Source organism: Temnothorax curvispinosus, unplaced genomic scaffold, assembly GCF_003070985.1.
Source record: "Temnothorax curvispinosus isolate PA1 unplaced genomic scaffold, ASM307098v1 QBEX01012938.1, whole genome shotgun sequence".
NCBI lineage: Eukaryota > Metazoa > Arthropoda > Insecta > Hymenoptera > Formicidae > Temnothorax > Temnothorax curvispinosus.
In genome coordinates, this window is record NW_020222718.1 from 113,033 (window position 1) to 126,885 (window position 13,853).

Sequence of the window (13,853 nt, forward strand, 5' to 3'; positions counted from 1 at the left end):
ACCTTGCATCCTATTTCGTCGGATCGATCGGGACAATCGTAGTCGCCGTCGCATCTCCATCGCGACGTTATGCAATAATTCTCGGAACACGCAAAATCAGTGCCAGGATGACACGTTACCGGCCCGCAACCTTTCTCATCGCTGTTGTCCCCGCAATCGTTGTCGTTGTCGCAGACCCACAGCTGTTGGATACAGTGCTTGTTCGCGCAGGTAAACTCGTCCGACCGGCAAGTGTCGTCTGAGGCAAAAGATTTCTCATGTGAGAGAAGTGGAATGTTTTATTTACTTGCAATAGAAATTCTCGCGTAGCGACTTTGACATTTCAACAGGGGTTGACATCTGATCGGTACAGGGATGTAAAGCTTTTTAAAATAATTCCCGACTAAGATTATTAATCTATTAATGCAAATATTTAAAATAGCAGAACTTTTTTCTAAGTCACATATATAATTGTGCTATCACGTATAATCCGTGAAGAAAATATTGCAATAAGTAATTAAAAAAGCCAAAATTTTTAGCAAAAAAAAAATAAACAGCAGGTGCTATAATATCTATAGTAATTAGAAAACAAAAATTATGACAATAATTGTTAAGCGATGCGATCTTGTATTATAACTGCTCCCAATATGAGCACCTAGAACTCCGATATGGCTTCATGATTCTCTCTCTATTTCTCGATAAACTGTATTACGCTGCAAACTAAACTCAAAGCGTAGTAATATCAGCTGATCCGATAACCTTTCACGATAACGTACGTCTAATTTCGCAGCAGCTATGAATTTTTTATAAAAGAAGATTATACATTCAAGATGTTTTTATTTGCGCGTTATTATCCTTTATTGATTTCTTCTTATTTCCTTTTATGATATATAATTATTAATTATATAATTAATAATTTTTTTAATTTGACAATGCTTATTAATGTAAGCATTACATTTAATCTATTCTGTGTAAATGTACCTTACTCCACTGCAATAATCTTTGTGCCTAAAAAAAAGCGCACAAAGGAAAGAAACTACATTTCATTTATCTTCTAATATGTAATGCTGTGCAGTGTATTTTATAATAATATTTATGCATTTATGATAAAATGTAAATTATGTTTCACTTATGCTGAAATGTAAATAGTATTATTTTTTAGAAATATATAAAAATTCCTGAATATATTATGTAGACATATTGGGAACAGTTACACGTCACAAGTCACAATCTGTAATGTAGAAAAATAGAATACTGACTGACAGATAAATGTCACGGCTTTCACATATCGACATATTACACAATTTAGACAAGAGCACGAAGACTTCATGATAAGACGTCACGATAAGACCAACAAAAACGTGCGGCTTTAACGTAACGACTCGTGCGCAAATACCGCTCTAGGAAGAAACATGATAATTAAATAATTTTATGTAAAAAAAAGCTTCTTTTCTTTTATTACACTGTTATGTATTCCGTAATCGCGACTGCTTGCGCTTTCGAAGAGACAAGTTCCGGAAAAATTTGAAATTCCCGGCAGTCACTCGTAACTTTTTAAGCGGTAATAATTATCTCCTCCTCCAGCAAGCGGTATCTGCGACACAACATTATCTAACACCTAACGAAAAAAAAGCTATACGTATTAAGTTGCACTCTTAAGTATTACGATCGGAAATTCTCCGACTGAGGGAAACAAGAGATAATAAGTGTAATAAAATACTTACAGGTGACGCCAAAGATACACGAAGAAAATAAAAGATCAAATTAATTATAGTAGCACAGCAATTGGATCGTGGGTAATCCATTTCCGACTTGATCTTTTTTCATTTGGATAAAGTCGCTTTTATGCCGATTTATATAATAACTATAGATAAAAGGAAAAATGATACGAGGTTATCGTATGCGTGAATTCGTTAAGAATGCATTAAAAGAGATTCCTCGATATGAAATTTCTAATAAATTTTTCGCGCGACTTTCTACCCACTATCAATTCTTGTGGATCTTAACGCTATCGGCCGGCAAAGTAGCAAGGAAAGAAAAGTTGACGAAAATCAGCGCATTTCAGGAACACCGCATCGAATAAACGTAATAATAATCGCGGCTAATAAAAGTATAAATAACTCTTAATTCGTGCAAAATCCGTTTGTAAAACATAAAGATGCGACGTAAGATGTGCAAATGGTTTGTAAAATGTGTTCATTTAAAGCGCACCTTAAAGCAACTACATTTTACTATTATATGTACATTTTTTTCTTTACAGAGTCATGTCATAGAATCATTACAGGCACCCTTACACAAGCAACCTTCACCAATCAAAATCCATTTTAGCTTGTCCCAAGGAAATACTCAATCGCCAAACTAACAATATTATAATTGTTTTCGATCAAAAACAATTTACTTCGGATAGGATATACATATATGTTCGTCTACGTCTGTCTTTCGTCAATAATATTATATAGATAGTTATATATTTAATATATATAATTATAACTCTTATCCACAGTGTCTCAAACATATAACATATAACATATGCTTGCATCTTGAAGAGTAGATAGATGTGCACAATTAAAGCTCTGTACAAAAATATCTTGGACGATTAAAATATCTTTTCTAAAAAAAAAAGTCACGAACTAGATTGTTCAACGTCACAAAGATACACAATGTATTTTAAAGAGCTGCATGCGTGGGTGCGAAAACTAATAGAATAAAGATAATATGTAACCTCGGCTGTTCACCCTCGAGACGTAACGTGCAATACACGATAAGATAGAAAATACAGATAGAAAAATAATAGAGAGAACAAAGTGTGCAAGCGTATGGAAAAAGTAGCCCACGTGCAGAAGCTTACTGCACTCAGCCTCGTCTGAACCGTCCGAACAGTCGGGGTTGTCGTCGCACATCCATGTTAATGCCACGCACTCGCCATTTCCCGAATGGCATGTGAATTGTTCCGGCGTACAGGTCTTGGTCCCTACAAGACATGACAATTGCATTGTACCGGATTCGCACGAGAATATATACGACGCGGGGCGCGAGTCCCGACAAAATGGACAACGGCGAACGACGTTCGGTCGCGATTTGGTTTCGAAAGATAGATTGCATCCTCGTATCGAATGCACAGATAAATTCTAAAGTGTGTGTAAAAGCTTGAAACAATGAAATTCCATCTGTCACATAAATTGAAGACCTAATCTCCCGACTCCCTGGCTAACCCCGAGAAAATTAGGGTTCGTTTATAAAGTTCAGATACTTCCTCGATCTAAAAAAAAAACCAATGTAAGAAAGTGCTCTACCGATTTAAAGCCGATCTGTTTAATTATTTCGCAGCTGCGCTCACTTGTTAATTCATTATTTTATTTCTTGAAAGTTTACATTCTATTATCATTAGATTAGATCATTAAAAATTATCATTTAAAGTTTTAGATAATTAAATGGCATGCATAAAAACAACGTCCTATAAAAATATTGAAAATTTTGATTAATTAGTTATTCAGATAAATGTAAAAAAAATGTAACTATTACTCGTCATAAAAATTGCATTGATTTTGTCATTGATTTCACCGATGAATTATTGTTATATGCTTTGTTATCACTTCACCAATTTCCTAAAATTATTCTATATCAACAAGTTATTTATCATTTCCCGTTTCGATACATGCAATTAACGGAACCCAACTTCCTCATGTCAAGCGATAGAACGTATCGAGAGCACGAGAGGATGCAATCTGAGATTCTGCGATTTGCGCTTTGCCATTTGTTCCGTAGCTTTCCGGCTGATCTCGTCCCTCCTTGGCTGCTTTCCGGTAACACCTACGCTAAAACGCTCATCCGCGCGACTTACTGTGACAGTTCTTCTCGTCCAGATCGTTGGAGCAATCTGTCTGATGATCGAACAGCCACGTCTTTGGAATGCACTCGCCCGGACTGCATTCAAACTCTCTTTCGCTGCACGGTGTCGATCCTTTTTTTCAGTTCAATATTTTCGATTAACCATCTCTTTAGGACATAATCTTGCGAAATCATATACTTTTAGTTGATGCTGCCGACATCGGCAATATAATTTCTCGAATAAAAATTTTTGACGGACATCTAAAAGTCGTCTAAAAAATACATCTGATCTTGTGCAACTTAGGAGACTTAAGTTTTGCGTCTTAATACTGTTAAATTTCATGAAGAATATGAATATGTTTGTTTTTTATTTAATTCATATTTTAATAAAATTCCATAATTATAATGTTATGTGTTATATGATACAGAAAAAGAAACATTTTTAATGGATGGAAATCATAATACACGCGTATATAAAATATATACAAAATATAATATTAAAATACAAAATATGCACAAAAATATATTTAAAAATATAAACGGACTTCTAAATGTAATTCTATTCAGAAATTTAATGCGATTTACAGAATTAATGCTTCAGACACAGAAGTGTCCAAAGCAAGCTTTTTTAGTTTGTCTATAAATCAATACATCAATAAATCAATACTTTCTTTCGTGCGAGAGACGAAATGTCGGCGCTATAAGTATTGAACGTCAAAAGCAAAGTATAGATGTTTCGATACTATCATGTATAATGCCCGATTATGCAGACAAACGAAACAATCGTTAACCTTTGACATTCGATATCTTTAGCGCGCCATTGTTTTCAATTTCAAGTTCGAATAAAAGAGCCTATACGCCTGCGATCACGTTTCGTATGTAACTGAACGTGCTAGCATTCAAGTAATTTCTCATTTTATGACATAATGCTGCGCGAACATCGTGGAACGTAATAATATACAGGATGCTCTCCTTATTGAAGACACCTCCTAGATTCTTTGGCCAATTTTGAATAAAAAATAATAAAGAGATCCATCATTAATCGCATCCTTCCAATTCTCGACATTATATAATTTTTGTAACTTTATAGATAAAAATTCTGTCAAACAATAAATTCCATTTAAAATTATCCAAAGAATGCAGTTATGCTATTCACTTGGAATGCCCGTTAATTAAAATGTAAAGCATGAAATTTACGCGAGATAAAATAGTTCATTACGTAGTCCGTTTGTAAAATAGTAGAAAATAATAATGAAAAATCGCTCGACGCATATACGGTTCCGAGAGAACGATACGGAACGATAATTGTTAGTTTCTCAGAAGGATTATAGAGCTCCTTCGTTTTTTTTCAAACTAAAATTGCAATGTGCATCAACGATAAAGCTCGATCGCGTTTCCCTAGTTTATAATTTAAGAGAATTTTTAATGATCTGCAGCGCAATTTACATCATAATTGAAATGATTAAATGCACACGTAATTATATCGGTCAAAAGGGCTTTGCGTCAGTATGCACTAATTAATATTAAACGTGCATTCCACTATGTAATTATGATCGCCGTTGCGACCTTCAAGGATCGATGGGATACGATTAAACTAATCGATTAATATCACTACTGCCCTTCCGCCTCGTGATATACGTATAATAACACCGAGGGTGGAGATATGCAAATATATGACGGCCAATTGTAGTATATCAGGCGATTTACAATTCTAATAAAAAAAAAAAATTAATATGCGTCTTAACATCCACGCAGGATTTCATCAGACAGCAATCGCACGATAATACTGGAATCTGGAGTACTAGAATCGAGTACCCTCAAAATAGGAAATAACCTCGTTAGCGAGGGACACCCTGTATGTCAGTACGCTTCACCTGCATGAAAAACCGGTCTCCAAAGTTGCACTTTCACATACCGGGACCTTTTACAGCCGGGATGCACTATATATTCGGTTAAATATTCATTCAATTATTTTACATGACAATGCAATAAACTTTGTTCGCAAGAAAGTTAGCCGACTTTTAGGCTCTGCCAGTATTCAAAAAGTTATATCTTAATGAAAGAAAAAAAAATTCGATTGAATAGCGCGTATATAATTTTTCTATTATGAAATATGCAAAGATCTCTTAAACGTTTCTGCTTTTACGAAGTGCAGCGCCCTGCTTTTATGAAGTGAAACTCATAAAGCGTTTTACAAGAGGTAATTAATAGATTACACTACATAGAGACGTATAAATTACAAATTTCGCATTCCGTATATATATATGTAAGTATACAAGGCGTCTCTCTCAAAGCGGTAAATGCTAATAGATATATTTTATTGGCAGTAGCGGAGGGATATTAATTTCGCGTTTACCTTACCTCGGCAAATATTTAATCTGCGATTGAATTGGCTGTTAAATATGCCGGTAATTAACTTTTAATTTAATTTTTATGAAACTTTCCGCATTCGGAACAATCGCTACTGTGCAATCACAAAAGCGAGTCATTTTAACATTTTAATATTTCGACAGATTTTAATATTTCTCAAAATCATAAAACAAATATGTATATAGAACCTCGAGCTTTCATATATAATTACTTCCATAAACTTTCAAAAATTCTCTATTTAATTTTCCTTATATATTAATCCTTTGAATAAATAAGAAATTAATATTGAAGTCAAAACTTCCGTTCGTGCATGAATCAAATTTTATGCGTAGCTTCTGTACCTATGTTAGTATTATATCTTGTGATATCTCGATATCTTGTTAATATTTTTCAACCAAATGTGATTAATGTCCATTTCTATCAATGTAGATTAACTTTAATCTCGATTTAACTTGCTTTTAAACTTTTTCTAATTCTTGGAAAAAATTAAACTAGGAAAAGATAAGAAGCAAGTTAAACCGGGGTTAAAGTTAATCTGCATTTACAGAAATGGTCAATAGTTTTGAAAAAAATTAAGCGGGCAAGACTAAACCGGGGTTTAAATGTTATCTTCAATCTTTCTCCCGCCTCGTTTTAGATCTTTAGGAAGCAAAAATCAGCATTTTTCCCTCCGGGTCCGTATCTCTCTCGACAGAAATTATAGCGATCCAACGTCGGAATATTTATACGCGCGTTGCATGCATTATATAAGAAATTGTAACTTACTGCAGACAGCGGGGTCCTCGTCAGTGCCGTCCGGGCAATCTCGATCGCCGTCGCAATGCCATATATTGGGTATGCATCTGCCGTTACTGCACTTGAACTCCGTGTCCTTGCATTCCTGGGTGTCTGAAATGTTCATGTGGGAATGAGCGACGGCACCGGCACCGGCCGAAGGGACAGTCGCGCAGCACGCGAGCAGCAACAGGATGCACGTGCACCGGGAAACGCGATCCGAGGGCCGCGTCCGACTCATGCCGCCGAGCTGCATGATCGCGAGAGAGGAGCAAACTGGAGCAACCCTCCTGGGTCTGTCGTCCAAACGTGCGTGCGTGCGAACTGCACGGCGCGAGACCGCCCGAGACGCACTACGCGTTACGAGGAAACCTCTCTCGGCGTTTCAATCAAAGATCAATTAATTTTTATACGCGCGATCATTATAGCGCGCCGAACGATCTTCGAACGAGGCTCCCGCACGACGCGACGTCCGGCCCGAGCCTATCACTGGCGTTTGCTGATGAAATCTCACTGACGTATGTCATCCGACAAGTACGCAACACTGTTGTGTAAATTTCTTTTTTCTTTTTTCTTTTCTTAATCCCGTTCCCGATACTTCTGGATCATCGGAGCAGAGAGGAGGAACTCTCTCGGACGTCGAGCGACTTCGCAGTTTTAGCTTTCACGCGCGACGACGAAAGCGGTAAAATGCGAGCACCGGGACGCACACCTGGCGCAACGATGCACTCACGGTGGTAGCCGCGGATTCTGTAAGGCCGCAGCCCGCCAAAGGGGCGCCTATATATGGGCTTTGGCATGCACACACGTACACGCGCACGCAAGTGTTCCGCGGTGTGGCAGAAGGAGAGAAGCGAATCAAAGCCCTACCGCTGATCCTCGTTGCGAATCCAGTGCGTTTCTCACGTTTTTCTAAATCACGCACACATGATTAAACATATACACAAGGATTAGTGTCGAAGAAGAAATATTAGTTTCTACATATCAATATACGAAATAAAGACGTAATACTTTTCAATTATAAATACCGTAACCGATTTGGATATTTTATCATACGATAAGTAGATTTCTGACAAACTTTCTGCCGTATATATAAAAACACTTTATTTTAAAAAGCATTGTGTGCGTGTACGTGGGTAGGTGTGTATAGACACTATAGACAAACTTTACTTTTTCACGGATTATAAATTTGAACATTTTATAACATCGCCTTTTACACAATAAAGTGTTTTTATATGTGTGAATTCACAATAATTTCAACGGTAGACAAAAATGTACGGAGTTGACACGTGAAGTAGTTGCAACAAAATAAAAATAAAATTACATGTTAAAAATGAAATATGTAGCGCATGACATTTAAGTCATCGGTTCAATACACATTAAATGGGTAACACGATAATCCTGGATATTGACAGAATAAAAATTCATAGATTCTCTAAATTTCAAAATTGAATAGATAGAAAAATATTTGCGCGCGGCATATCCTTTTGTTTACCGTTGTACGCTAGGTTTGCTTTAATACGATTTAAAAACTACATCGATTCATTAACAGGCTTTAACATGCTTTTTAAAACTATTAAATATGTATTACATTTTAGCCTGCGGCTTTTCCCTCGCCGAGTAACATTCTTTTACGTTTACTATTTTGTAGAAACTATTATTCTTTTTTAAATATAAAGCGTTAAGTAATGTGTGTTTATTATCTTGTCCGTATGATACTTGAAATATTATACGCATACTACGAGAGAGTTATATGCATAAAAATCGCCGGGGAACAACTATCCTCTATATCTTTTCAAATAATTTTTCAGGCATTCCTCGCAAATTTATACGGCTATGTTTATCGACGTAAAAACGTGCACGTTATTCTCGATTAAATCCCTCTCGCTTCTTTTGCTACTTGCTGTTAATACGTATTGTCAAAGGATTAGATAAATCCGTACGTAAACGTACAAAAGAAGCGGTACGTAGACGAACATTATCGTCATTTATCAAGTTCTTGGAACGCATCATTCGTGGCAGCATAATGATAACACGAAAGTAACTGAAGCATCGATGCGGTCAGATATTGGCACAAAAAATACGAAAAGTAGCACAGCGGAAGATAGCGCCGGCGGCCGGACTTCAGAAAGCTATCGAGACGATAATTCGAGACCGAAGCATGTATAATTGATTAAGTGCGAAATATCGACGCTTGTACATAGGATATCTTATCTAAAAAATTTGCGTTTCCGCGATGAATGCGTAACAGTAATGATCGCGAATAAATCAATATTCTTTCCCCTATATGTTTTTAAATATCATTATGAATGTTACACATGCAATTTATGTGCTCATTATGAGAAACAAATTAACTTATCATTGATTGCTTGAATAATTTGTACTAAATAAGTTCTTGAAAGATAAAAATATATAGGTGCTTTCAACGAAAATACGGAGACATTAATAGTTTTTAAGATATTAGCTTAACGATGATAAAGCTTTTATGAGTCAAATTTCAAAGAAACATAAGCTCCTCTTTTTTAATTTTAAATTAATTTAATTATAATACAATTTTGACTTAAGCTTTAATTAAAGATACATTTAATCTTACTGTTTCATTCATTTTTATATAGATTTGGTCCAAGTTTGAGTTATTTCGATTGTAAAAATGCAAATTTATTTAAATATTCCTTTTTAAAAATATATAATATTTATAGGTTTTAAAACGTGTTTAAATTTTTTATGTTATACAAATATATTTAATATTATAAAAAAAATATTTTTAAAAACGTGAATTTTAAAATATGTGTAATAAGTGTGTGTCAAGAGATTTGAAAATGTTATTCACATAATAATCACAAAATCGTAATATTTAAAAAAATTTATATGGTTACAAAAAATCGAACGGAAAAGAATTAATATTAATAATTGAAAAATAATGATAACCTTGGTATTTTCAATAAAGAAAAAAATTTGTCAAAAAATTTTTCATTAATATTTGATGCGGTTATTGTACTTCGCGTGGATTAATAAGTGAATGATGACATCGTTTTTGTCGAACAACTGTCGAAAGACTGTCGAAGAGCTGACCAGCACTTCGTTTGCAGAAACATGATATTCTGAGATATATGCATCTCGAGTTTTCGGTACGGAATGAATGATGAATCGTCGTCGTTCACTGGAATAATCAATATACGCTAAAATCAAATGCAATATTCAATATAGATTTATAGAATATGCAATCGGTATATATGTACACATGTATATATGAATACACGCCATAGGTCTCGACTGAGTTCGTTAGTCGTTTTTCTACAATATACACACATATATATATATATATATATATATATACACACACCTATCTTTGTTTACATATTTAAAAATTCATCGACGATAGATGCTACACAACTTTCCGTTAACAACATATAAAAAAATATCGATCGTGCGAAGCCAACAATTGAGAAAATGCAGATAATTTTGCGACTCACTAATAGCACGTGAACATGCTACAAAATATAAAGCGTATGTACGAAATATGCACGTCGTGTATAGCCCGTTAAAAGGTAAGACGTATATGCGCGAGACGGGATCGTGACCAGTTTTCTGGCCGCGTAAGAATCCTGTCTTGTATTGCGACTCTTGTTTAAAAGCAGCCGTCTCGTCATTCCCTTTTCACGCGCTTGACTTTCCGCGTCCCACGACTAGATCACGCCTCTATCAGCGATATCTCGGTCATTGCGCGCTCACGATTACCTTCACGAATCGATCGGTCCGTTTCCGAGAATCCTATTCTTAATGCACCACTGATGCAATACCGAAATATCTTTATAAATATAACGACATTATTTATATTTAAACGCTGCTGAAATCACTAACGTTTGAGCAGTTCGATACCACGATAAAGGGCCATTTAAAATTGAATTAACTCTTGTTAAAGTTTAACAGAAAAAAAAATATATTGAGTTTGCAAACTATTAAAACTGATTTTAAATTGCAAAAAAATTTTATCTTTTATTTCCAATTTATTTTTTTTTTTACAGCAGAATCATTGCTGTTTGTATTAGCAGTTAGGGAGGGATACCCTATATACTTTCCAGTGGCAAGAAGCTACGAGCGGATTAATTGAAACTATGTGTCACGAGACTGCCCAATGTATTCATGCGAACTAATTTATTGGATTTCGTGCTGCGCACACAGCACGGCGTTTAAATTTAATATAACGGCGGAGAGAGAAGTCTGGCGCTTTGCAGTGCCAGTATTTTCCGATCGATTACGCTGATGAAAAAGTCCCATCCGATACTCCTCTTGTAAAAAAAAAAAAAAAAAAGATTGAGCAGCATTTGTGTAATTCGTCCAAGACCGAACGAATCTAGATATGCGTATAACATCGGCTTTGATATACAAAGTTGAAAGTTGCACGATTGCAAAAGATTGATAAAGGCAATATCATTCTCGTGACAGGCTTTATTGGCTGCGTCCGAAATGCATTATATCTGGCGAGAACGTGGAGTATTTCGCGGACGGCTTCACAAGAGTTAAACGCGCAAATGATTAATTAATGAACGTCATGTAATTATTGTATCAAATTACGCGATGGTTATTATATCGCGAGCTGTTGTCACATAATAATCCATGAATTTCCGAGCAGGTAATATTAGATATTAACGGTAGATGCGAGGATATTTATCATTCTCCGACGTGCGCGCAAGCGCGCGCGAGTTGCCGCTCTCCTCTTTTATTTAAGTAAAATTGTAAATAAATAATTCCGTTTGTTCGTCGTGCGGGATAAAAACTTTTTGTTTTGCCGTTATCGTAGTACATATTCGATTCATGAAGTAGACGATTTAAATTGATTTGCATAGATTCGAGCGAAGTTACGAAGCTCCAAAGTAATCTTAAATACATATGTAACGTTAACTTTCGAGGTTTCGAGGATGAAATTGCTTAAATATTGGAATCCAAAAGCGAAATTCCTCTCAATTCCTCTCAGTTATGGATTATACAAGATTTATATAACTTTGTCACAAGTCAATATCTCCGACATCACGGATACAAATTCCATTACAAAAAACGGATAGGTCTTTACTTAAAAAGAGGAAAAATCGACACTTCTAAAAATGTCATTACAATTGATAATTAAATGTCTGCCTCAAAATCGTGAGATTCTCGCTGAGAATATCTTTTTCCAGAATTGATACGTCTTTCGTGGATATTGACTTGTAACCAGAATCAGCATGATGCAGAAAATACATATGGATATACCGATGTTAGCTAATAAAACAATCAAAAAGGTGATTCTATTATGCATGTAAAGGTAAATCGAGAACGTGGAATAAAATTTTTTCACACGAGATCCCCTTTCCCGAAGAGAATCGAAAAAATTTGAATTTTATTAAAACGCGCTACGCGTTGTATATCTCTCGCGAGTGTCACTTTGCGCGCGGTACCGATTTGCGAGTGACAGAAAATACGCGTGCGTTAACGTTCAGCCATTCAACAACTTGAAAGGCTGAAATAGACCAGGTAATAATATGCTCGGCACTGTCGACGATTATGTGCATTATGCATTCGCCACGAAATGCGTGCGCTATACTTCTTATGAATATCGCTTTTCACGCGTCGTCACGATCAATATTTACTACCCCGGGACGTTATCACGATTACATCGTTCGAGTTCATATTTTATATATCTGTTCTTCGCTTAGTCTCCCCCCACCCCACGGGCCATTTAAATTGAGATTAATTAATCTTGAATTATCCGTTAAAAACACCAATCCGAAATTAATAACAAAAATACCATTCAGAAAACAGAGGACAATCAGATGCGATGTGTTCCGAAATTGATGGCACTGCATGTTTTATTTCTCGTGAAATAACTATGAATATCGCATAGTCGTTTAATGTATACGTTCGGTTCAAATTGGAAATTCAAAACTAAAACTTCTCTTATTACAATTCCGCGATCGGTTATACGTTATGTTAATTTGTACACAGGAATAATTAATTTGAGCGTTGCATTTTGGCATTTCGATTGTTGGTAATTTCGAAAGAGCAAAAACGCGCGTTAAGCAGTTAATACCAGCTTCCGATTTCGATTTATTTTGCAATTGCAAGTTTGCAGAATGTATTTGTTAACGCAATAAAAATGGATTCACTTGGGACAACACTGAACGATGACCACGATGATTGTCCGCGAGATTTCGTTGGCGTTGCTTTCAGTGACGCAGACCAACCGATTGATTTCAATTGAGTTAGAAATCGTTAAGCACCAATTGATGTCTAAATGCGAAAGCATAGCACGAAGTTCGGAGACTCCCACGGCGGAGTCTGCAAGTCGCGAACGTATTTTTCTTTTTTATAATTTTTACAGATCTTCTCAAGTTACTTACATAAACGCATCAGCGTTACGTTTTTATGAATGTCTCAATGAAAAAACGGTTTCGGTCGAACAAATTCCAGCTCAAGTAATTCATCCGTTATTCAAATAAAATTTCGCCAATCCTCACGTTGAAAAATCTCAAGGAAGCGATCGATGCGGCCGCCAATGCGCGAGTCGACGCTCGAGCAAATCATGCGAGAGCCTATACACACCATGCCGCGACTGGCTTTCACCATAATTATATGGTGCGTTGGCAGTCGCCAGCCGAATCGGTTCTCCTCGTCGTCTCGTCGACTGATGCAACTGGCGCGGACCTTGCGTTACAATAAAATGCATCGACCCTAAATAAACGGAGGCCGGCTGATGGAGGAAGAACGACGGCGTATCCGGCGGCGGCGGCGGCGGCGAAAGAGTTCAGTGTAAAAGAAGCCACAGGACGAAACAGGAAAAAAGGAATGGACTCGGGGGGGGCTGATGCAACATTGCCTGGACCTTGCGGCCGCGCCGAAGCGATGGCATTGCACCGTGCCTTAGGTCA

At 36.2% G+C, this 13,853-nt stretch overlaps 1 protein-coding gene across 5 annotated transcripts in view; it reads right to left on the reverse strand.

The window, feature by feature from the left end:
- Positions 1–13,853, reverse strand: part of LOC112462923 (very low-density lipoprotein receptor-like) — a 28,845-nt gene that overhangs the window by 5,717 nt on the left and 9,275 nt on the right. For 3 of the 5 annotated variants that reach the window (XM_025029017.1, XM_025029013.1, XM_025029015.1), the window contains 3 exons: positions 6,943–7,065; positions 2,828–2,950; positions 3–238 (listed from right to left, as the gene is read on the reverse strand). In XM_025029017.1, the coding sequence (XP_024884785.1) occupies positions 3–238; positions 2,828–2,950; positions 6,943–7,065 (482 nt within the window). Of the gene's footprint in view, positions 1–2; positions 239–2,827; positions 2,951–3,820; positions 3,941–6,942; positions 7,066–13,853 lie in introns of all 5 variants that reach the window. The other 2 variants (XM_025029014.1, XM_025029016.1) reach the window with 2 other exon arrangements.